The following is a 26854-nucleotide window of genomic DNA, read 5'->3' as shown; positions in this document are numbered from 1 at the left end:
TACGCAGTCACTACACTTCACGGTATATCTTGCGAAGCGCCTTTGAGACGCCTCGACAGCGGGATCAGGCGCTGCATCAAACACAAGGATTATTGTTATTATTATAGCAACTATCCCTGGAGGGGCGGGGGTGGGGCGGGGGTGTTGGCGGGGGGGGGTTGGGGTTGGAGGCGGGGACGGAGGTGGGGCGGAGGTAGGGTGGGGTGGGTGGGGGGCGGGGTGGAGGCGGGGACTGAGTTGGGGGCGGAGGTGGGGGCGGAAGTAGGGGTGGGGTGGGGGTTGCGGTGGGTGGGGGTGGGGGCGGGGCGGGTGGGGGCGGGGGTGGTGTGGGGGCGGGAGCGGGGGTGGGGGGTGGGGCGGGGGTGTATGCGGGGTGGGGGTCGGGGCCCGGGGCCGGGGCGGGGGGCAGAGGTAAGGGCGGGGTCCGGGGCCGGGGCGGGGGGTGGGGGTGGGGGCGGGGGGTGGGGCCCGGGGCGGGGCGGGGGTGGGGGTGTCCCAGGTACTATGTTTGGCAACGGAATGTGAACGTCATGTCATTCCTCTGTGACAGTCTTGGTCGTCCAGTTCCTGAGCCTTAAGTCATGGATACAAATAATAATAATAATAATAATAATAATAATAATAATAAACCCGGCACTTGATATAGCACAAATGGTTCAGTTGCAGTCCACGGGTTACAGACCACCTGTACAGGGCGGCTGGACATGAAATAGCTTTTTCGAATAGTAAAGCTTTGTAACTGGATAAAAAAAATAGGTAAATAGGATTTAATCTGATCAGGGGTTTGATTTAAATACACCCCGTTATTTGCTTGTCGATCTCATTGCTGATCGTTGCATTGTGATGAGTAGATATAGATTACGTACGCGAGTAATTAATTATCTTAACGTTATATCTCACTTTGGAAGAATGCAAATACTTTTTACTCATAAACATTTGAGGTTACGAATTGTGCCGGATGTTTTTTTTAAAAGAAAAACTCATATAGTACAACAGCAAACAGTAGAATTTTCTCCAGATACGTAACAGTCACAGCTGCTCCACTGATACTATCAGACGTGACTCGTAAGGACCTCAGGCTATGTGTAAAGCCAAGGGTGAATGCGAGAAAGACGACCGGACAGTGTGGGTGAATGCGTTTGAGCCCAAGGAACAGCAGTTGAGTGGAAAATAGACCATTGCTTCAAATAAAGGTCTGAAAGTACGACCCTGACCCTGAAAGTATTTAGTTCGCTGAGTGAACAAATCTCCCAGCAATTCCTGACATGTTTCCCAGCTCAACTCTTCCTGCGCATTCAGTGTCCCTCTTTCCCTTCATCTTTTTTTCTCTCTTAGTGATAACTTTACTCTTAATATTTAACAGTGGATGCGTTAATTCACAAGGGTGACAGAGAGCAAATGTATAAACGCGTACAGTTTATTTAACACACTTAGTAGCACATTACTACCCAGAAATACTTTGGATCATTCAAACACAGTATGTACTCGGTAAGGCCTCACACTTTAGTACGTATCATGGAAACTTTCCAGCGATCTGTAAGAAGGAGTCAGTGCTTTAATTTCTCAAAACAAGTAGTTGTTTCAGTCAATTTACATCCAGATGAACAAAGGCATACTTCATAAACTAGACATTTGATAAACATTTAATAATACTCTTGTCAACTGTTTAAACTACTTTACCATCAGAGTACAGTGGTTAAAAATGTTTATCAGATAACAACGCGTAAAATTCATGTTATCGCTTTCTTGTGACAAATACCGTTTCAGAAGTTTGAGGAAATAACACAAACCAAATGCTAGAATTGTTGCATAGATATCAAACAATTAGTAAACTCAATGCTTTCAGGTGTAACTGTTAAACCTTCCTTCTTTGTAACCAGGAAAATTAACATTCCCAACATTGAACAATAGAATACAGATTTAAATGCAAATAAAAATTTGATCTTATCCAAATTGATGTTCAAAATTATTGCGAAGAATCTTTTTTGGACCATTTTTCTCCTCCAATTTTCTTTGCCCCTTCTCCCCTAAAGGCATTTGACTCCTTTTTCCTTCTAATTGGAATGGTTTCACTAATGCCAGTTGTTCCGATTATCGAGGTCATTGCAACCAAGACCCTAATCATGTCCCTACCTAATGTCCAGGTATATGCACCTTCCAGCGGAGAAACCTTGTGTGAATTATTCCTCTCTAACCCAGGACTGTGGGCAATTTGAGCAGCCTACCTCCAGCTACTGCCGAGATCAGGATAAACCAGGATTTGAATCTGCAATCCTCTTGTCTGCATAAACTTGTTCCTGTACCCACACAACCGTTGGAGGGGTTCAAAGAGAATTGTGCAGACATATCGAAAAACATTTATAATTTGCATTTTCAACCCCTGAGAATTCTGTTTACATAGACACACTATTATAAAGGCAAGCAATCTGTATTAACACTTTTGTACAAGTTGAATCTTTATAAAGTAGCTACCAAAACACTGTTCATAGCGTATTAAATGCACACCAGTCTTTCTTATATTTGAATATGATCAGGATTTGCTGAGGTATAGTTTGCCTGGGATGCATATCAGGAATCTGTTGATAAAATGATAAAATTAAATTATAAATATAAAACACATGGACAACACTTTTTTGTACTGGTAAACAAACAAAAAACCAATTTATATACTACTTATATATGAGCTTACCATTAAAAATATTCTCTGCATGAAGTGTTTGAAAAACACACCAAAAACTACAAAACATAATAAGAATAATCCATGCACTTGATATTACGTCATTGAGACGTCTCAAAGCACTTCACAACATGGAATGAAAATTTAGCTCATCAAGCGCGTTCATAGATCGTGGATTTATGCCTACTTTATCACAGATTATGCTGTATGCAACATTTTCAAAACAATTTGGATTTATCTCAAGATTAATTGTAATTGTTTATGGTACCCTCATCTCTGATAGGTTCACAAGCTGAATTAAATAGCCTGTTGAAAAGGTGATCCATTTTTCCCAATGTTTTACAGATTTAGACCTTGTCATCTCCCAATTTTCTGAAAAAAAAAGTGTTTTCTCTTGCGAAGTACGGTCAGCGAATTTTATATCATAATGAGGAGCACCGAGTCCCACAATAATGACTGATTTTTTTTCTGAACTCTCATCATTATAGGTTCATCCTTCTGTAGGAAGATGTGCAGAATGTACCAAATTGTGGTTGGAGTAACTTGCTGGAACTTGTAAACTTCAGTGATGACATGTACTCGGAAGCTATGAGAAGCCCATGAGATGATTGTAGTGCGACTGTTAATTTCGATTTTTATAACTGTCATCCAGTATTCCCCACTGTATAGTAACTGCAATAATTGTGTGATCGATGTTGCATTGATCCCTCCCCCCAAAAATACTAATAATTTGTTCCCCTAATCCACGACGGTTTGTCGGACACTGCTGTGCGCAATTGGCTGCTGGGTTTCGCCCACAAAATATGCAGTCAATTCACTTTACTGTATGTTCTGTGACGCTCTTTGAGGCGTCTCGAAGACGTGATAAAAGCCGCTACATCAGATGCAAGGATGACTATTTCGCTGTAATGCTTCTAGAATTACTCTTCCCTATTCCCTGAAGCAACTTGCTTTGATGCGAATGAATATTTCACGGAAAGATTACAAATCATACCTGTACTGAGAATCACACAGGTCTTCCTGCATTCATCTTCATTTTCAAAACGATTTAGATTCCCATTGCATCCGCCATACCAAAACTGTGCGCAAGCATTGGCCTGCTTATCATAATACCATTTAATGATATAATTACGACATGTCCCCTGGTCTAAATGCAGCTCACAGTGCGGATCTAAAATAAGATACAAGTTGTTTACAAGTTACAACATTAATTTGCACAAATATAAGATTGTATGTATGGGGGAAAAAAATTGAAGAACACACAGTACACAGTTACATAGAATTGCATTGAACGTAAAAGCACAGAAATAGGGCATTTGCTTAACTAGTCTGTGCCAGTGTTTAAACTCCACACAAGTCTCCATTCCTGATCCCCTCTTCTATGTCCCTCTATTCTCTCTCCCTCCTGGATCACCACATGTTTCTGAAAAGTGAGTTTTTTTTAAATGCTTAATTAAAGTGACATTGAAAATGCGCTCAATATTTTGCTTCATTCACTTAGTGATTCTGTACTGATATTCAAAGCCACATCGCCGGGTACAAAGGATACAACCCATTTTAAATGCTCAGTCCCTGCAGTAATATGGCTTCACCTGTATATTATGTACAAAACATAAATAAAAGGTAAATATAGCCCACCTGATGTTGGTCTAAGCACTGTTGAGACTGGTGGCGATGCTTTTACTGGTTTAACAGGTTGCGTTTGGAGCCTTGGAACCTGTCTAGTGATTGATGGAAAACTGTTGCCTTTTGAATGAGATGAAGTGGATACACGTTTCGGGATTTCCTTTTCCTTATAATGATGATCTGCTTCCACTTTTTGTTTCTGCATTATACAACAACAGTATAGGATTAAATATTAGGAGAAAACATTTTGCTTTATTCGCATGCTGCTGTAAATAGTTTCAATATTACTTGAGACGACACTGAGAATGGAATTTCTTCCAGTGTCCTAGCCAATGAACCTCCCAAACCAATGAATTGGTTATTTATTTGCTTCCTAGTGGTTTGCAGGACTTTGCTATGTGCAAATTAGTTGTCAAGTTGCCTACAAATAATAATAATAATCATCCTTGTATTTAATATAGAGCTTTTCACTTCTTCTAGGCGTCTCAAAGCGCTTCAAAGAATATACTGTAAAGTGAATTGACTGTATATTTTGTGGACAAAATACACAGAACTATATGAATTGCAAAGATTATTACTTATAGTATTATAATTTAATCTCTATCTCAATTCAGTGTTGTATTCATCTATCATGTGGTACCATAACCTTTTGAATCATGGGTCTGGCTTCTGTGCAGCACAAGAATATTCGTTAACACATACTATTTATCAACACAGAGCAGTTAGTAAAGGTTTATGATCATGAAGAAGTGACAACATTCACTGGTACCTCTTCAATAATCCTTGAAGTTTTTCCCACATCAGTCACTCCAGTTAACGATGGCTTCACCTGTACAGTAACCTGTGCCTCTTCTGTTTGCTTGTATTTTGTCATAATTTGTTCAGTTTGCTCTCTGGCATGTGTGGCACTTGAAACCACTGAATATAAAGGCTTTATGTGTGGTATTAATCCATTTCCGATTCGGTTGTAAATCAAAGCACCATTTTCATCCTCACAGAATTGTCTGACCAATTTCGACTCCAGAGCTGCAAAGGAAAAAAGGGTAAATACTTTGTGATAATATTTATAGAACTTTCTTTGTGACATTTTCCCTATTGGTGTTACCATGTGGAGTCCTGTAGCTCAGTGGTTAGAGCACTCGCTTTGCAAACGAGAGACCTGAGTTCAATTCCAGGCAGAGGGCGAAACCTTGGGCAAGTTTCCTTACTCCACACAGAGCCTAATAATAATCCCTCCAAAACCAAAAACAATAATAAATTGGTCATTTTCAATCTGCGACTGTTTGTGGGACATTGCTGTGCGCAATTGGCTGCCGCGTTCGCCCCACAAATATACAGTCAATTCACTTTACAGTGTGTTCTGTGAAGCGCTTTGGGACGTCCTCCCGACGTGAAAAGCGCTATATCAAATGCAAGGATTATTATTATTATTATTATTATTATCTCCTTTACCCACTTTTTCAATAAGGGTAAATACTTTGTGATAATATGCAATTGATGTATCCACTCAAGTTGCTCCATGAGTGGGCAATGGGAGGAAACTCATATGGTATCTCAAGGCGATGAAATAACCACCTCCCCAAATACACACAGTCACTACACTTTACGGTATAATCTGTGAAGTGATTTGAGACGTCTCAAAGACAAGATAAGGTGCAATATCAAAAGGATTATTATTATTGTTATCATCTCAGTTTTAACTTTCCACCCAGTCACTTTGCTAAGATTTAAGATCATCGTCTGCAATTTAGGAGTGCAATTCTGTGTTGTAGGAAACGAGTAACTTGCTGAGGAGACTTTTAGGCCCGAATCGAAAGAAAGCATCAAACACCTGTCAGAGTGTTGAAATCGTCGATGAGGTACATGTGTTCGCTATCAGGATCGGATGCAATCAGGTTCAGTTCACGTAAGAATTCGTCTTGTGTTGAGTCCGTGGTGTTCACAATACCGATTGCGTACATCTCAATGTTAGCCGCATGAGCCTCGCGCACAGCGAAATCCAGCTTAACCGTCTCTCTCTTATCTGTCTGTCCATCGGTCAATACTATAGCAACCTTCTTCACACCCGGTCTGGTTCCATAGAATCCTTCCTGCGTCGCTTTGCGGATGGCGGTTCCTGTGTATGTGCCCTCACCGATGTACATCATTTTTCTAATCGCCTGTTTGACGTCTTGCTGGGTGAGATATCTATTCAGCCCAAACTCCAGTCGTACCTCCAAGCTGTACAGCACCAGACCGATTCGGGTCGCATTTCTACCAACTGTTACTTTGTCAACAAGGGCAGTGACAAAATCTTTTATGATCTCAAAGTTATCCGGTCCCACACTTTCTGAGCTGTCAATCACAAGGACGAGTTCCATCGGCCTTTCTTTGCATTTAATTCCACAACCTGCCAAAAAAGATAACACAAGTCACTTTCAGTTATTGTGTTGCCCAGAATTATAGTTGCATACGCTGTTTAGGTTTTATTTAAAAGGTTACGAAGGCAGTGTTTGAGAATTAAATGATCACTCCCTATTTCAACTCAATATCTTGTGTACTTTAACTAATATTGTTCTTGTGTTTAGAGGGAAAAAAAGTTCTATTATTTTATTGAATGGACCTGATTAACAATTGGTAGATGGCGTCACAGAAAAATTCAACTGTATCCAAATGAAGTAAAATTCAGTAAATAATAAGTTGAATCAAGTGCAGATTATTGCCCAACTTGTAAATTCTGTACCTCAGAAAACCTTAAATAATGCTACAAAAAATGTGTGAATGAAAATTTGGATTTGAATATCTGGATCATAATTTGAAGTCCCTTTTCGGTCAACTTGCAGCACTTGACTTTGTGTCCCAGTTTTTTTTTAACCCACAATTATTCAGCAATGTGAGTACAATATTATAAGAAGAGAAAACAAGACGTCAGGCAACTTACCACAGATTTCCTTGATTATTCTGATGATATCATCTCTCTAATACCATGTAAAGAAAAGATGAACAGAGCAAATATTTTTTACGATTTCTTTTTACAAAAAAAATCAAGATGCATGTAAATATCAATCATCCACCTCATCGGGAAAAAATATTTCCAGATTACATCCTCTGGAGTTAGAAGCATCTTAAAACTACTGTGGTCGCTGAAACTCTTGTTCATGCCTTCATCACCTCGAGGCTCAACTATGCAAACTTCCTGCGTGTCGGCCTTCCCAACTCCTCCCTCCACAGCTGCAGATAATCCAGAACTCTGCAGCCCGTGTCCTCTCCCGCACCAAACTCCATGACCCCATCTCCCCCACTCTCGCCCGACTCCATTGGCTCCCTATCCTTCAGAGGATCCAGTTCAAGGTCGTGGTCCTCACCTACAAAGCCCTCAATGGTCTCTCCCCACCCTATCTCTGTGACCTCCTAAACCCCTACCAACCCGCCCGTTCTCTCCACTCAGCCGGCTCTGGCCTGCTCCACGTGCCCCGACCCACCCGCCCCACCATTGGCAGGAGAGCCTTCAGCCACTCTGCCCCCAACCTCTGGAATTCCATCCCCCAGTCACTCCGCCTCACCCCCTCCTTAATCTCCTTCAAGTCCTGCCTCAAGACCCTCCTCTTCGACCGTGCCATCAGCCATCCTCCTTCCCTTCCCCTCCCTTCCCCCTCCCCTGACCCCAGCTCGGGTCTGAAATGCTGTACTTTGTCCAGCGCCTTGGGACGTCCTCCTGACGTGAAAGGCGCGATACAAATGTAATCTTGTTGTTGTTGTTGGTGGTGGTCTACTGGATATATAATTTGGTTTGTAACACAGTAATTATACAGTACTAGGTATGAATGGATTGTTGCCATTTACAGTGATATGCAATCATTTTGAAACCTGAGGTTTCGGATTTACAACATATTAAATCAGAGCACTTTTTATTGGCCCACGTAATGCACGTAATGCATATAATTAACATTTATATAACTTTATGTGAGAGGAATAATTACTCACTGTTAATCCAGGTTCTCCCTTTTCTCCGATTCGACCCTAAACAATCAAAGTAATCACAAAAAATAATGAGAGCCACAGATCAATTCAAAGTATTTTGTTTAATTCTGATCTGTATGACCTGTTATGCTCCCCATAAAATGAACAATGATAGCAAACTCCTGAAAACACTTTCCATAGATTTACGAGCAATATGATTTACACATTTAAAAACAGCTCAGATGTATCTGGGCCGCAGTTATGTGGATAAATATATTGAATGAATATGACAAAGGCTACAACATACAAAATCCCAAGAACTCTTGCAGTCCAGGATGTGTGTATCAAATGTATACAAATAATATTGCACAACTGGTCAATTGGGTGCTTTGATTTTAAGTGAAATGTGAGTATGAAACAACGAGGCGATTAAAGTAAAGTAGGACAGGTATTTACTTACAGTTAGCCCAGATGCGCCAATGTCACCCACTTCACCTTTATCTCCCCTCCGACCTTTGTCTCCTGACATACCACGGTCACCCTGCCACGTGAAGTAAAACCTTCATTAATTCTAAATTCTCCTATTTCTTTTACTCGAAGCACTCATCTAACAAGTCTTATTGGCTGAAGTTACGATTGCTTAATTTTCTTAACTTCAATCTTTTTCGATTCGAGACAGCCTCAAAGTCGTTAGCGTCAAAATTCTCCAGCAAAGTCTTTCTCGTAAGAACATCAGAACATAAGCATTGCTAAATGAAAGAAGACTGAGGTCCATCCACTTTGTCTTCCACCATCCTGGCAGTTACCTGCACATGTCACGTCCCAAACTATGTACTGTATCCCACGATATTATCTTCCAAGAGAAATCTATCCGATTCGTTTTTGAAAGTATCAACACTTTCCTCTTCCACCGTCTCCCAGTTTATGTGTTAACATTTAACCCTGGACATTTGACTCATTGGCCACTCGTGCATCCTGGTTCTCTTGCATCAGAGATTACGCAGATCTCTATGATGTGACCATGTCAGTCTTGAGGGCCCTATGATTTCTGCACATACCTTAGGTCCTGTGATTCCTTCCCCTGGTGCTCCCCGAGGCCCAGGTATCCCCTGAAGACCCTGGTCACCCTGGTAGATAACAATGTTAGTTTACAGCAGGATTCAACATCTAATATTACATTTGTTTACACCACAGTTTAATGTTAAAGATAAAATGCCAATATTTTGTAATGGATGCGGGGCATTTTGTTCTTGTTTTCTACGTTGCCCTACCTTATGTCCTTGAATACCTTCCCCTGGAGGTCCCTGAGGGCCAGGAGGGCCTCGACTTCCCGCGAGCCCCTAAAATCGAAAACACTTTGTTTAACATAAAGATCCTCAGGACTTGGCGCACCCACTGTAACTGGTTCAGCTGTGTCTGATGGTGACTACCATGTCGGTTTCCATTGAGCCAACAGCTTAATTACGTTACTAACTTTCTTTGCTGTTGCTATTCTTTGCTATTTTATCTGAAGAACGGTGTGATAGGTTTCATGTGTCAGACTGATCATATATGATTCGAACGTGAATCATAGCACGTCAGATAAAAGGCAGAATGTGCCTGGTGGAAAAAACAGAACTGTTTCCGGGCTCCACTGTTGTTCCCTCCCAAACAAAGGGAAGAGAGTGGATAATTGGTTGGAGTCATAGCAAGCAAAAAAGCTGGAAAAATACAATTTTTTTAAGAAAGGCTAACTTGATATTGTCCTTCTTGTCCTTTGTTTTGCGTGGCTCCTGTTAGTTGCTGATAAACTAGTATCTTCCCCACTGGAGGATAAATGAACGTAAGGGCCTTTAATGACGAAATGTAATATGTAATGTAAACGTAACTTACAGTACCTTTGGTCCAGGAAATCCATCTCCTGGAGGTCCAACTACGCCAGGAAGCCCTCTCACTCCTGGATCTCCCTGAAATACAATTTCAAAGTGTTACAAACACACAAAATAATATTTTTCTGTCACTCCAGGATCATTCTTTCAGACTGAAAAATAATTCTAAAGATGGAGATACTTGGTAATAACAAGTGCTATTGATTGGAAAAAATAATTATTACAGTCATATGACTTTAATAGTAAAGCATTTGTTAACATCCATTTTAGCGGGAGTTTAGTGTTTACATATTGTAGGTAGTCAAATTATGGATGATGTATTAGGAAAACAAAAAGGTAGTTACACACCTTTGCTCCTGGAAATCCAATTCCTTCAGGTCCTGCCTCACCTGGAAAGCCTTGAACACCTGGCAGTCCCTTTCAGTTAAAAGAAAACTACATACATTAAGCATTACCACTAGCATCAACCATTAAATTATTATTCTGAACTCATAGCTCCCCAGACAGCCACAAGACAACCAATTTTGCCCTTGATCAGCGGGGGAGGATGAGTAATAAGTGCATAAGTCACTGGCTTCCCCCACCCAACCCCTCTTGCTTTATATTTTCACACAACTTGTAAAGATTGTGTTTGTCTATTTCATTACAGTGAAGGTTTTATTTGTTTTGTGTGTTAGTGTATTGATCACAAATCGTTCAGTCGCAAAAATAATATACTGCATTAAACCATAATAGAAAATGGAAAGAGATGAATAAATCTTAATTTTTTTTTTACACGGTTTAAAGATCAAAATAGAAACACCTTACAGGTAATCCAGGATAGCCATCTCCTTTTAATCCCATTGGTCCTGGCAGCCCAGCAAATCCACGATCACCCTAATCATGTGCAACAAATAAACAGGAAAATGGCTTTATCAATACATAGCTATATTCTACCATCGGTTTAAATCCTAAAAAATAAATCCTTACATTTGTTCTCATTTTGTAAGTGCGAGGAGGTTTAACAATGACACATCACACGATCGCGATTACAGAGAATAAGAAACAATGGCTCAATCTATTAAGCAAGGTCATACGCAATTTACGTATTATGAAATAAAATACATTCAGGTTTCTGTACTCTGTTGTGAGGTCTTGTCGCCTTGTCTGGCTTTCAACTGCTGTTACAATAGAGTTCCCATTATAACAACAACAACAACAACAAGATTCCATTTATGGAGCGCCTTTCATGTCGGGAGGACGTACCAAAACGCTGGACAGTTGGGTCAGGAACTATCGTGTTTGGGAACTATAAAACTCTTCCCGAACTATAGCAGCAAGTCACAATAGTCGGTTTGCCTGGGTACGCATGCGTGCAGCTCTAGACACATTTAATATTAATACAAATAACAATAACCCTTGCATTTGATATAGCACCTTATCAGGTCTTCGAGATGTCTAAAAGCGCTTCCAGCAGCTGTGCTAAACAGTAAAAATGGCCATTTTTCATCGAGTGATCATCGAGTCACCACTGATGTCAATTCCTTCATGTGGCGCATGAATCAAACTAGAATTTAGAGCAGAATTTCCCATTTCTAACCACGAAACCGCGATGATTTCATTCGATTTGCAATATGCTAATTAAAGATTTCAAACACATCTTACCTTGGGACCAGGAATTCCTATCCCAGCATCTCCGACTGGACCACTGGGACCTGGAGGACCTAATTCTCCCTGTACAAGACAAACACTAATCATTAAACACAAAAGACACAACATAAAAGATTCAGTACGTGGTTAAACAAAAATGACATCAGAAACTTTTCATTTCTACAGTAAACTGTCGAATAATATTTAACTTCTGTTGACCTGTTGTGTTGTAAGCTAAATAAGATGAAAAAACACTTCATGATTTGATGCCTAAATATAACGTTAACAATATTATTGGTATTAGCAGTGTTGAAAACAGTCAAATCAGAAACTGGAAAATGTTCACGGAAACCTCCACAAACCTTGCTCAGTGAGTATTTTACTATAATCCGGGCTGTCTGTTTAATCATGTAAAACCCCAAACCACCCACTTCCACTGTTCTGTCTTTGATACACCGTTTGCGTTCCCAAGGTATGCTGTTGCTCAGAAACAATTATACTTTATACATTACACCTTTACACGGTCACTACACTTTACAGTAAATCCTGTGAAGAGCTTTGAGACATCTCGATGACGAGATAACACTCTGTGTCAACTGCAGGTATTATTGTTGTACGTATTCAAGTTCAATGTATTTGGAAGAATTCGTAACTTCCCAATGAAACTATAATTCCAACTTCCTTCTTAATAGTTTCTTTGTTTGCTATGAAAAGAACAAATATTGTTAACATTTTACCTTGGGCCCCATAATACCTCGTCCTGGGAGACCAGGCATTCCGAGACGACCCACAGCTCCCGGTTCCCCCTGTAACATGAACCAATACAATCTCGGTTACGCCCGGTGTAAAGTGTGACTTCCTTCACAATTCTAGAGGGCCTTCGTTCCGTCTCGCGGAATAAACACATCGACAATTTTACACTTTGAAGAACGTTTGCACAAGTCTTAGAGGTTATCAGTAACCTCGTGGGATTTACAAACGTCCAAGCACACGGCAATTAAACAAAACAAAACAAAACCTATCTTGCCTTAGGTCCAGCTGAGCCTCCTATTCCAGGTGGACCTGGTAATCCTCGCACACCTCTCTGACCTGAATCACCCTGCAGGATACAAGCGTTGTGGTTAAAGACGCAAGAGTTTTTAAACCTCCTGTATTGCTGAAACTTACCTCAGTAGCAATGACACATTGTTGGCCCAACATCACAGCAACATACCTTTTCTCCTTGTATTCCTATCCCTGCTGCACCTTCAGCCCCCCGAGGACCTGAAGTTCCTGGTTCACCCTACAATGGTGCATGGTGAAAGTCTAGTTTAATAATCTCAGCACCACTCTCACACAACAACAACAACTTGCATTTATATAGCGCTCCTCACACAGGGTAGCGTCTCAGAGCACTTAAATGATGGTTTGGATATTAGTCATAGGGAATGAAAAATAATCACTGTTTTGGAGACCCACTTTAAACTAAGAGTTATTTTAGCCCCTGTTATTTTAATTAAAATCAGCAATATAAATGCAGCATCCAAATTACCTTCTGTCCTGGAGCTCCATCTTCTCCAGGTAGTCCGGGTAGACCTGCCAATCCTGATGTGCCCGGCTCACCCTAAATACGTACAAACATCAGTAGGTTTCAGTCTAAACCAGCAGAGTTTTCTTGTGTTAGTGTTTATTAATGACAAAATGACTCACTTTGGGTCCTGAATCCCCAATTCCTCTTTCTCCTGGAGCTCCAACTTCCCCAGGCAAACCCTGGTCACCCTGTGGAAATAAGTTTGGGAAATTATACCAAAACGTACATTTTCTGTGTACAAATAAGAACATACAAATTTGCTGGGTGAAAGGGGACCGAGGTCCATCTAGTTCGCCTTCCACCATCCTGGCAGTCACTTGACATGTCGTGTCCCAAACTATATTATTTTCTTGGAGAAATCCATCTAATTTCTCAGCGCCCATTCACGTGGGGAGCGGCCCGAAGCACAACTATATCTTACCTTGGATCCAGCAAACCCTTCTCCTCGAGGTCCCCTTAGGCCAGGTGGTCCTACAGGTCCCCCTTCTCCCTGTTATAGCAGAAGCAAATGAACGTGTAGTAACTGCGCTCCCACAAAGTGCAATTGTAACACAGGAGAGAGTTAAATCTGATTTAAAACCTGAATAATAAATAATAATCCTTGTATTTAATGCAATGCCTCTTATGTTGGGGGAATGTCTCAAAGCACTTCACAGGTATACTGTAAAGTCTAGTGACTGTGTACTTTGGAGGTGAATGAATACAGGGGAACCTCACTACGTTGCACTCCTCTGGGTCCAATAGCTCAGAGGATCTGTTGTAAGTGAAGCACCAAAAATTGGCCTATTTCTGGATGATCAAATCACCAAGTGATGTAATTTAATTTGTGATAGTTTTAGAAGGTTTGGTGCGTGAAAAATTGCTGACATGTACATTATTCAGGCCATAAGACAATGAAAACCACAAATGATTGCAAAATACATCACCTTTGTACAAGAATCATGCATTAAATAATGTATCAGGAGTTCTATACAAAAGGAATTAGAAGTGATTTGGGATGAGAATTACACTCGCAGCAGTTGAGCCTCTTGTACTGAGATTCATAGAGCACCAGAATATCTTGATGAGAAAATATTATTTCCATGAGCAATATTTAAAATATTCACCTTTTCACCTTGTAATCCAATGCCAGGTGGGCCAAGAGGGCCAGGCAAGCCAGGAAAGCCTATTTCGCCCTGAATTAGAAGAGAACATAATAATTGCAGAACAAAAGCAATATATTAATAATAATAATAATAATCCTTGCATTTGATATAGCACGTTTTACGTCTTCTAGACGTCCCAAAGCGCTTCACAGAATATACTGTAAAGTGAATTGACTGTATATTTGTGGGCGAACGCGGCAGCCAATTGCGCACAGCCATGTCCCACAAACAGTCATGGATTGAAAATGACCAATTTATTATTGTTTTTTTGATTTTTTTGGAGGGATTATTATTAGGTTTGTGGAGCAAGGAAACTTGTCCAAGGTTTCGCAGGTGACCCGAGGCACGGTCGAAGAGGAACTGTTCTTTGACTGCGTTCTTAAGGTTTTAGAAAGGTGCAAAATCTTTGCTACAGCAAGTTTTCACAGTGAAGTTACAAATTATTCTTAAATTCCTTAAAGTGCTCGGGTGATAATCCAGAACAGGAAGCCTGGGCTCCAGACACTCTTCACCAAGGCTTGAACCCAATAGACCAAGTGAAGTTGCGAAACATCCAATTTCTTGATGATTAGCAGCTGCTATTCCATGCCATGTCTCCTCCTGAATTGAACTGACAATATTGAGCTGAGCAGGTCTGTTCCAGGAGATACAACTGTACCTTTTCAGCTCCCAACTGAATTAAGTATCTTGATCCTGTGTTAGTTATCTCAATGCTGCTAATTTCAAAGCAGAAATCGGGGTCTCCTGAGGCTCTTTTCACTTTGTAATCCAATGGCAGGTGGTGACTGCCGACTCCATGTCCCGCTGCTATATTATTCAGGGGATGGGACGTGTTTTTGAGCACTCACTGCTAACTCTACAGCACCAATTCTGCATCTCAGTCAATCGTGGCTGATTTGACCGCTGACAATCTTATCCTTCCAGAGGCAGTGACTCACTCCCATTCTGCGCTCACAGATCCCAGTAACAACTGGAATGCAAATTGGAAATCATTGATTTGGTGTTTGGCGAGTTTATTCCACATTCTTTGCAGTTCACCCACAAGAATCGCCTCATCCTTTCAATGCTGGTGAAAACGTTATCTAAACGCTTACAAACTGCAATATATACTGTATGTCACTGATCACAGCCTCAACTCAACAATAGGAGCAGTTGAGTTAGTTCATTGCACCAATTGCTAAACCCACAATTGTTGTTTTATTCTTTATGTACTTTGCATTATAAATCTAGCGTATTTACTGCCTACCTTATCGCCCTTCTTTCCAATGCCAATCGCTCCGCGAGATCCCTTTTGTCCTTCAAACCCACGGTCCCCCTGTAATAAAACGTTGAACATCACAGAGGTCATGCCGTTTACATTTTGTTTTCTAGGCAAAAATAACAGTTTATATAACATTTGCTGCTAAGAGTTAGGCAGTCAATGAATCTTAACTGCAGGAAGGACAACCATCACAACAGTAAAGATTATAGTAACATCACTCCAAATAATATAATAATAATAATTCTTGCATTTGATATAGCGCTTTTTCACATCTTCTAGACGTCTCAAAGTGCTTCACAGAATAGACTGTAAAGTGAATTGACTGTATATTTGTGGGCGAAATGCGGCAGCCATAAATATTCAGCCATAAATAGAATTATAGGTCTTGTAGCGAGAACACAAGTTGGACAGCTGCACAGGTCCTGAGACGTAATAAATTGTGTGCAGCCTGAACAAATACTAGTTTAGTTTTGTTCTAGAACAAAGACAAAAGACTGGCATGTTTTCAAAATGTCTTGCACAGAGCCCCCAAGGCAGTTACTGTGATTTCTGCACTGTAATGTACAAGAGGCTATTATTTCTTCAGTTATGAAACAAATGGACACCCTAATTTGGCTTAGACGAATATCTTAAGAGTCAGCTTCAGGGCAAAGGCGCAGGTAAATAGGACTGAAAGGATTGCTCTTGAGAGAGCTGACATGAACGCAATGGGCAGGATGGCCTTCTTCTGTGCCCTGTGCAACTGAAAACGGATCCTCTTTCGAATCAGAATTTTTTTTCATGTAAAAAGCAGTTTCGTTTACTTCCAATTTAATTTTGACGCTAAATGAAAGTGACTCAAACTTATATTAGCAAGTAAATGATTTATTAAACTGAATCTTAGCTTTTAAGTTTTCATTTATTTCTGAAATTCTCTTCCATCTTATATTGCTAGCGTGATGCAAAAGTACAATTCATTTGCCTACCGTGAAATTTAATTAGTGGTAGCGCATTATTCTTTAGTTTCCGAGAAGATGCATTATTTTTTATTTCTGCACCAATAACTAAAATACCTTCATGCATCATAAAAGATAAATTTAAGCAGATAGCTAGTCATATAATATTATGGAAAAAAGATACAGTTTTAGAGCTTCAGCTCATTTGATTTGTTCTTTTTTTGCAGTGTTGCATAACGTAACATTTTACTTATCTTGCCCGGCAGTGCCCAATGTTGTGATTTCTTGCATCGTACTGTATAATTAATATATATATACATTACACTATTGCATGCTTGAATTACTGTGGTTATGAAAAATTCCTTTGCTACAAGCTGGAACAGAACTGTTTACTTCAGGTAAGCTTTTTACAGAGAGAGAAATAATATGCACAGTTACTGTATTTATTTTGCATTTTCCATTGCACATACCTTAGTTCCTGGCCAACCTTCTCCAGGCAAACCTCTATCTCCTAAAAGTCCCTGAAGCCCTGGAGGACCCTAAACAAAAGTAAAATAGGAATTAAATAACTACACAACCATAAAGTCCAATTTAACAAAGCAATAAGCTGTTACTTGCAATAACACCACAGGAGAAAAATGCCAAAACACTGGAATAAAACTGAAGGTAATGTCAGATAAACTGGGTCAAATTAAATACACTTCACAGATAAAATAACAACCCTTGCATTTGATAAAGCAACATATCCATCCTCTTAACCGTGTCATTGTACATCACCTTCATTATATCGCATAGAAGTTATGAAATCCACATTACCCATAATCAACCAGTTACATTTCAATAGCTGTTAAAATTATGAAATTTGTAATATTATAATAACTATTAGATACAATTGAAACCGTGCATTGGATGGTATTGCACCCATCAACGGGAGGCAAGGATAACAAAGGCAAAAAGCAAGACCTTGCGATTACTCAGCGAACAGAAAGAGTTGGGGACACAAATAGGCAAAGCAGAGACTTTTCATACTTCAATACGCACACTTAAGACCTGGCAGAGAAAGCAATGGTTAACTTTGCCTTTGAACTTTTATGTGCAGTACACAAGACTTTGTACATTGTACATTGCCAAGTCCTGTAAATATCCTGCACTATAAAATCTTGACTGTGCAAATAACAGTCCTTTCATCAGTCTGCGAATTAATATGTTCAATATGTTAATAGCTTGAGGGCAGCAATGACAATTGTAGAAACACATCTGGTATATACATTACAATCCTATTAAATCAATCGAAGGTTGGTGATATTTTCTCCTTTCAAATAATTCTGCAATGGATCGTTGTGATTTTACTGGAGCAGTAACTGAAGATAAAAGGCAAATGTTATAGTTTGCTTGGTTGCCACTTAAACAAGCTATCACATGCCCTTTTGAGTAGTGTCAGGGCAGAATAAATTATTTTATTTTAGTAATATAATCCCTGTAAAAGAAAAAAAAATACTGTTTTCCTTCAGGCTAGACAAATTAATCTTTTGTCAATGTTAGAAGCGCAAAATTTGGTTGAATCTTTGCTACCAACGCGTCAAAGATCTGAATAGTGCTCCATATCAACAAAACACAAAAGCACATGTTTACATGCATTGCTGTATATTGTACAGTGGTACAAAAAGGGTGGCTTAAAAGGTGAGTGATTTACTCTTTACTGGCAGGGAAAAATCATAGCATCATAAGATTCGTGGAATTTTACAGCACAGAAGGAGGCCATTCGGCTCATCGTGTCTGTGCCGGCTCTTTGAAAGAGCTACCAACTAGTCCCACTCCCCCGCTCTTACCCCACAGCCCTGCAATTTTTTTCTTTTTAACTAAGTAATATAACATTGCTAGCTGAACTTTGAAAAGCGGAAGTGTTACCTACTTGTAATCCAGGCTCACCTATCCCAGGTGGGCCATGAGGTCCTGATCTTCCTGGGAGCCCGATGTCACCCTAAACAAAGTAAGGATAATCAATACAATATCCGTGGGTCTACGTTTCTAATGTAAAGTGCGGTGGTTTTTACACCTGCTCTGAACCAGGCAGGTGTTCAAGGCGTGTCAGAAGCCTTTAGTCATCTTGAATGCTTCGATTGAAACTTATTCCATTTCAGTTGTTAACTATTTTGATACTTTCATAGAGGTGGTACAAATAATAGTAATAAAAATCCTTGCATCACTTACTGCAACTGTATTGTAAACAACGTTCAGGTCATATCTCTGTCGTGATATGTACCTCAAAAGTTATATGAATTAATTAATCTAAAATTGGTACGTCCTAACATTTCCATTTGCTTGGATATTTAGTAAAGCTCAAGACTAACACCCAAGTGGCTCGGACAAGGGCAGGAGATTCAAGAGCAAGGCAAATTGGTGTGTCTCGTAACAAGTGATACCCAGGGAGTTAGAAACGTTTGCACATTTCCCAGCAATAGGATCGAGGGTACCATTAGCAGGTGATTAATGGTAGGACAGCACTGATAACATTGATTTTGTCCTTCTCTTGGTAAACGCTAATACTGAACGGCTCGGAGTTTGTATAGAGCTGCAAGTACTTCTTTACCTTTGCGCCAGGAAGACCAATTCCAGTTTCACCAGTTAGTCCAGATGGCCCGCGAAGTCCACGTTCCCCCTAAAACAGCAGCAAAAATTATGATAATAATAATAATAATAATAATCCTTGCACTTGATATAGCGCCTTATCACACCATTGAGGCATCTCAAAGCGCTTCACAGAATATAACGTAAAGTGGATTGACTGTATATTTTGTGGGCGAAACGCAGCAGACAATTCACAAGATCGGTTCAGGTGAAGAAGTCTCTTTGGCCCATTCGATCTCATCCCTCCAGAATACCCACCCTACCGTCTTGATTTATAGTTTACCCTTGTAATGAACCAAAACACTGGGGAATCGAGATGCAGTATTATAGTGAGAATATTGATCAGATTGTATTTTTGATTTCTTCCCACTGTATTTTTTCCTTGTCAGAATCTAAAAATAATAAATTACCTTTTGTCCTTGAACACCTATAAGGCCGTGCTCCCCGGGTAATCCAGGATAACCCTTAAATATAGCACAAAACAAACAAAAGTACGATTTTTTTCACAGCATGTTATAAACATAAGTATAATATACTGCACAGTTTTGTTCGAACTAAATTTGATTCTGAGAAGTAAGGGCAGTGCGGTATGTTTCACAGCTGTTAATTGACATTGAATGATAATGATGTTATTTACCAACTATATATTTTATTCAAAAATAATCTTATTATATGATCTAATAGGATGTTGCTTATCAGTAACATTTGGCTGGTGTCAGCAGCCAAATCAGGGACCACACACACACTTACACCTTGGAATATGCACTGTTTCCTTTTTATGTAGTGGTTTCATTTGGTGCAAATAATGTGCGAATGAGAATGATATGCCTGAGGGAACCTCACTGAATAAGAGAAGCATATGGAAACGACTGGAAGCCCTGGAACTCGGTGATTTACTCTCCAAGTAACGGAGGTGAAACTTCAGATGAGGTGTCTATTTATATTGCGAAATACTGTATTCCCTGATTTGTTTTACATGTGAGTTATTTTTACCTGGAGACCTCTCACTCCTCTCGGGCCAACTAGACCTTCTGGTCCCTGTCCAAAACAAAACCGTAAAATAGGAACAAACATTACTGATTGCAAAATTGTCTACAGATTTCAGTATAAATTCTGAGTTTGTTACATTTCCTGCCAACATTTATCGTGCATTAAAACACACAAATTAACTTGTTGTGACATACAAATCAACAACAACATTCTCCTTAAAAAAACGCTCTTGCTAATAAGGCAGAAAGCACAAGAATTAAAGAGGTCACATACCCGATCACCTTTTGTTCCTGGAATCCCACATTCACCTCGTTCACCCTTACGATGCAGAACAAAATTAGAACTTAATTAGTTTGAGCGACAGAGGATTATTACTGTACAGTAGTTAATATAATTTACCATGAACAATCATAGACTCGTATTTTGTTCCCAAACTGTAGTTATTTTGAAAGACAAAAGATACAAACCACTCACAGTGAAGCTCTTTTAAAATTCTATTGTTTTAAAATTAATATTGCAACAGTTTATATGTTGACTATAACATTTAATGGGGAAAACACAATGTTTAGTACATGGGCTCATATAATATTATAAGTAACTATCACTGTGTGTGTGTGTGTTCATCCTACAACAAGCCACAATGCAATAAAATACAGTGGGCAAGAGAAATATTTATTAATTTAGAATCACCGTAGTGTGCTTTAAGTATAAGGTTTGTGAGCTAATATCTCTCTGCTTTCAAATGGCCAGATCATTGCTTCAACATACCTGTTCGCCCTTGTAACCAGATCTTCCCTGTAATTGGAAATTAAAAAAAACTTCAGTAATCTACATATTGTCCAATATAATAATAATAATAATAATAATAATAATAATAATAATCCTTGCATTTGATATAGTGCTTTTCACGTCAGGAGGACGTCCCAAAGCGCTTCACAGAACACACTGTAACGTGAATTGACTGTATATTTGTGGGCATATATTTATATTTATCTAAATATATATAAAATATTTATATTTGTATATAATAACTGTATTCAAGGATATCAGGAAATTAGCAAAATAGTCATAACCGCAACAAAACTCATGTCAAAATTTATACTACCAAACATGCCGCAAGTTCAAACTTTAAATTTTTCCTACCCGGTGCAAACATAATGGAAAAAGAAATGAGAAGATATGTGTATTAACCAAGAGGTCCGAGCATACTTGCACCTGTGTTGACAGAGTGACAACCTTCAAAGATCGACCAAAACCCTGGCTGAACACTTTGGATCAATTCCGTTGTGGTAGTGCAGGATAGGTTTCCATTGCACGAGCAAAAACACAAGACCGGAGATGGTGGACATATTTGAAGAGTTGGTTTGAGTGCAAAGAGTGGGAAAAATTTAAATTGATACTTGAAAATTGCTCAAAGCGCAAAATGAGAGGGAGGAAAAAAAAAGGATATTCGAGTGTTAAAAGTCTTAAAATGTTTGGGTGCTGGTCAGGCCATTGAGAAAATTTATACATAAAGCTAAACGTTCGGGGAAAACACGCAATTTTTTTTAGAATTTTTTTCAGTGATGATGAAAAGGATAATCTTTTAATCTTGCTGTTAGATTGTCTTCCCTCAGACAATGTAAAACGCACTGTACCTCCATTCCATCTCTTCCAGGATGTCCTCTCAAACCCCCTTCACCCTACAAAAAAAAGTAGTGTAATAAATTATAATATTAAAAGTTAGCAGCGTGTTTAAAGTAAGCACAGACAAGAAGTTTCACATCCAGTTTTGTTATTTAAAATACGTCTACCTTGTTTCCTTTTAGACCTGGAATACCATCATCACCAGCTCGGCCTTTTTTCCCCTAAAAAAAAGATCAGAAAGATTAAAACAAGAAGCAACAAGAAATTTACTTCCCTGATAGAATCCCTAAATTAGGCCTAAATTAGGTCTGTTTCAGTTATCTGAAGAATAAACAATTACATGATCGTAAATGTCATCAATCCCACTATCAATCAGCTTTAATAAATGAGTCTCCTGAGCTAAGAGAGAGACGTTACTGTACACAGAAGGAAACTTACAGGAGGGCCAGAGGGACCTTTTTCTCCTTTTTCACATGTACATTTTGTTGCTTTGGGACACTGAAATAAAAGAGAAATGGCTTAGTAACGTATCGTGTAACTATAACCGCTATTTTGTTCAAGAATATTTAACTGCAAACAAAAATCCCAAAGAGGAAAAGGGGTTTGTGGCGTAATAACATTTGAATGAACTTAATTATATTTACATTTAACTTATTTACATAGTTATTATTATTTACCATGTAAAATCTTCATTTCATTCGATTTTTTCCGAACAAGGTAGCAGTTTTATAATTCGCACTTACCCCATCGTCAGCCAATTCTGACTGTGAAGAAAAGAACATTTAGAAATAGTCATTTCCAGGTACTTGGATTAAAAAATGTAGTGATTTTATTTTCACATCAGTTAATCACATATGTACAAATCAAACACATGGTCAAATCTCAAAGTTACATGAGTTTCAGTGACGCAGCTTTCTTTCTCTCTAATTCCTTGTAAATTCAAATGATTCCAAATAAATTCCATTCATTGTCGATTACAAGTATAGAGTCTGTATTCTATAGATCATTCTGGAAACACAAACTTTGCTGGGATAATAATAATAATAATCCATACACTTGATATAGCACCTTATCACAGATTCAAGACATCTCAGAATATACCATAAGTAAATTGACTGTATATTTTGTGGGCGAAACACGGTAGCCAATTGCGCACAACAATGTCACACAAACAGTCGTAGACTGAGTTCCCTAAGTTTTTTTTGAAGGGATAAGAGGAAGTGTAAATTTATTTGTTTTAGCAGCTTCTAGAGATCAGTTTGTACATTCCTAATTTGGTCACTTTTTTTGTTATTCTTTCATTTGTTTTTACCCTTGAACTACACCTGATAATGAAGCCTTGTCCCAGATCTCTGCCCAGGACTGAGCTATCTCTACCCACTCATTTCCATTTCCTCACAAACCTCTGGTCTTTACCTTCCTTGTGGCATTGCTGAGATCAGAAACTTACGATGGAAAAACATAGGCATAAATTCACATTCCACCACCCCACAGTATATTAACAGCACAGGCTGCTTAGCTGCCAGATAACCTGTTCCACAGTCAAATTTATATCGCGTGAAAGAAACCACATCAAACTGCCACAAGCAGCTCACTGGGAGATGTTTTTTTTAATGAAAATAGTTACCTTAACACAAGAATTTATATCCTTGGGCGAATAAGAATTTTTGTCAAGTTTAGACTTTACCTAAAATTGTTTCAAAATGAACATGATGCCTAATTAATTGTCACTGAAGCTTGCTTCCTTGCGTTTTACCTTAAGCGATCCTAAATAAAACACCTGTTTCTTTCAAATCTTTAGAGATGGCAGTAAACATGCTTACGATTAACATCTAAAAGAATAGCCTCCCTAATCGTGATTAATTCCATTAATTCCATGCATTTCATATGTTTTGAACATTATGCTGGCTCGGAAGAATGGAATAATCTACCTAGTATACGATGACAGACAGAAACATACAAACAGTGATATACTATATTGTGCAGAACAAAAGGTGCACAACTTGTTCAGTTTCAGAGCCTGCACGATATATCTCTGGATGCCAAGAACTAAACAGGATTCATTCTCGCTCTCCATCTACTGGGACAAATAGTGTTCACTCACTGTGAGTGTGTGGATGCACAATGAAATTATGACATTAAGTGTAATTTGTTTCCATAATAACTACACTGTATACACATTTCTACACAATTGAAGTTGAGTTCAGGTGGCTATAACGAGGTGTGATGTACACATGTTATTATGATCATGGCTTATGTAGAATAATGGGCACTTTTCACACATTATTCATCAAGAAGAAAACAAGCGCGTGTGTGTGTGTGTGTGTGAAAGACCAATAGTTTTCCTTGGAAGCATTCCAATTTCACAGTGTAATAAATCAAACAAGAAACACAACACAGGTGCGCTTGACTCATCCTTTCTGAACATTAAAAAGCAAATGTTTGGGTGGCTTCATCATTAGGAACTTATGGTGAAGACAGGGAGTAAAATCAGGAGTGATCCCATTCATGGATGGGAGAGGACTTGCCAAGGGAGAAGCTGAAATAGAACTGGTCAAAATAAAGTGAGGTAGCAATAACCCAGTAACCAGGATGATGGGCTTTATTGCCAAAGGAGGAACATACAGTGGACTTGTGGCAAACATGGAAAAGGGCTGCAGGTTTGGGTTCCAGCTTACACTGACCTGGGAGTACCCTGGAGAAGGAGTCAGATTCACAGCGGGCATGTCTACTTGCCAAAGGCCCTCAAATGAGGCCCTGGATTAAATAGCTGGTGCTGAGTAAGCCTGGTACACAGCACTGTACTCGGACTTTGAGAACATCAAGGTGGCTGGCAAAGCAAGCTGTTCTGTAAAGGTCCTCTGTTCGCACTGAAGGCAGATGAACACCAGGTAGCTGACGAGGAAACTGAGGCTTGAGGGCGACAGCTGCTGGAAGGCGTAACCTGGAGTCCAAGTCTGTAAACATTCGGTCGTACATCCAGCACCTGGAATCCACCTGGATTGGTCTGCGGAGTGGTAAGCAGCTGCTGCTTAAACTCTGCACCTCCAACTGTTGGAACCGTCACTCTATGGGAAGGGATGTGTGTCTGAGCTATCTCTCTATCCATCTCTCTCTCTCTATGTATAGTCAACAATCTATCTCTGGGACTTTCATGTGTAGGTGGGACGCGTGGAATTCTCAGTTGGGTTTGGATGCTCTTAAGCAATGGTGATGGGATTCCACGTGTGTCAGACACCCGGCTGTCCACAAAAAAAAAATCCTTACCACTTCTCTGAGCATTTCATCCATGACTCCGCTGTCCTGCAGGTTGTGGACGAATCGTGAGGCGGGGGGACTGGCCAGGAGCCGCAGTTTGGCGGCGTTGGCGGGCTCTGTGGCCACGGGAGACATGCCCACGGTGAAGAACTTGATGCCTTGGTTCTTGGCTTGGGTAGTGGCTGCGTAGATATCCGGGTTCCTGGGGTGGTCCACCCCGTCCGTCATGAGCACGGCCACCCTGACACTGCCCTGAGCTGCCTCGTTCATGAACAGCTGGGTCAGGTTGGTGATAGCGTAGGTGGTGTAGGTGCCGTGGCCAATGTAGGTGATGGGGCTGACCCGGGACCTGAAGGCTTGAGGGCCTCGCCAGTCACGGAAGCTTTGCTCGATGAAGACGGTGCTGCTGTATTGGAGCAGGGCCACCCTGGGCACCAGCCTCCGCCCACTCGTCACCCGCAGCTTGTGAAGTCTGTCCACAAAATCCAACACAAACCTCTTCTCTCTCTCGTGGTTGACATCCTTGGCGCTCTCCGAGCTGTCCAGCAGGAAGGCCATCTCCAAACTGCAGACCTCGTCTTGTGGAGAGGAAATCACACAATAACCTTTTTATCTCCTTTGAAACACTTTAAAACCCATTTACAGGCCTATTCCCCTTAGGACCAATTTCTAAACAAGAAATATTTTCCATATTGAGCATTGCTTTACACTTCCTTCCTAAGAAAAACGGTTTATTGTGAGCCTAACTTTTACAATATGAAGATAAATCACTATTACAATACTGTCTTTGGCTTCAATACTATAATTATCAAGCGTAAAACAAATAATAATAATAATAATGTAAAACATAAAACATATTTGGAGAACAGTTTTACACGTTCTTTCCCCCCCAAAAGTTTATTATGAGCCTAACTGTGAAGATAAATCAATATTGCGATACTTTCTATCGCTTCTATCAATACTATCAAGTGTAAAAACATAAAATGTCAGGAGTTTTTTTATTGCTCACGCAGCAGCTGAAAGAATTGTGTAGAAAGTTTTGCCATGAAAAATAGATCAACTAGAAAGCTTACAATCACCTTGTTCGTTTGCCCCTGGTCTTTCTACTGTGGTGGTGGTCGCTGCCTGATACTTTAACCTTTGTCTCTTGACCACATTGCCATCTCCTCGTTCCTCATAGTCCTGAGCTAAAACATCCTGATAGTCCAGCCACAACAATAGCCACCAGAGATCACGGAAGGTTTTCATTCTCTCTGAGCACAAGAAGTAAAATAAAACAGCATTAAATAAGCCTTATAACCTGTTGTGGAATAATACCCTTGTGTATTAAATCTTGTGTGTTGTTAGTGCAACGTTAAGGGTATACTCACAAATAAATTCTCAGCTAGTTTGGGGGTCAGATACATTCAACACAACTTAGATACACTTAGTCTTATTTATCCCATTTAACAACTTCAGCAACAACGCAAAATAAATCTGTTAGCAAACAGAAAACGCTGCCAAATGTATCCATATAATATATACAGATAGGAAAAATGTGGGTATGCAAGTCACATTCTTAGTTTTTCCATCCACCTGAATATTGTAAGAGCTTTAAAAACTATTAGATTACAATACCTTTTGGAAGACGGTATAGCGTAAATGCACAAAGTAAGACGAACCTCTGAAATGTAAGTTACTTTTTGTGCTCACTTAAAACAAG

General features: G+C 39.7%; 1 protein-coding gene across 1 annotated transcript; it reads right to left on the bottom strand.

Moving 5' to 3' along the window:
* Positions 1 to 1396: 1396 nt before the first annotated feature.
* On the bottom strand, positions 1397 to 26854 carry col28a2a (collagen, type XXVIII, alpha 2a). Its single transcript, XM_042336344.1, has 36 exons — positions 26814 to 26854; positions 26226 to 26405; positions 25162 to 25730; positions 22638 to 22658; positions 22333 to 22392; positions 22062 to 22115; positions 21906 to 21950; positions 21037 to 21063; positions 20542 to 20586; positions 20272 to 20316; positions 19689 to 19742; positions 19241 to 19309; positions 18563 to 18631; positions 17121 to 17189; positions 15701 to 15769; positions 14416 to 14484; positions 13731 to 13799; positions 13429 to 13497; positions 13271 to 13342; positions 12953 to 13021; positions 12767 to 12838; positions 12477 to 12545; positions 11755 to 11823; positions 10918 to 10986; positions 10459 to 10527; positions 10120 to 10188; positions 9514 to 9582; positions 9301 to 9369; positions 8703 to 8783; positions 8267 to 8302; positions 7224 to 7260; positions 6135 to 6692; positions 5073 to 5329; positions 4316 to 4502; positions 3672 to 3848; positions 1397 to 2576 (listed from the first exon to the last, which is right to left on the bottom strand). Exons 2-36 carry the CDS (start codon positions 26398 to 26400, stop codon positions 2569 to 2571), a joined length of 3615 nt encoding a protein of 1204 aa, XP_042192278.1. The 5' UTR covers positions 26401 to 26405; positions 26814 to 26854; the 3' UTR covers positions 1397 to 2568.

The sequence above is a fragment of the Callorhinchus milii genome, unplaced genomic scaffold, assembly GCF_018977255.1.
Source record: "Callorhinchus milii isolate IMCB2004 unplaced genomic scaffold, IMCB_Cmil_1.0 Scaffold6, whole genome shotgun sequence".
NCBI classification, from domain to species: domain Eukaryota; kingdom Metazoa; phylum Chordata; class Chondrichthyes; order Chimaeriformes; family Callorhinchidae; genus Callorhinchus; species Callorhinchus milii.
The sequence above is the reverse complement of the archived record's forward strand: the minus strand, read 5'-3'. Positions and strand labels throughout refer to the sequence as shown.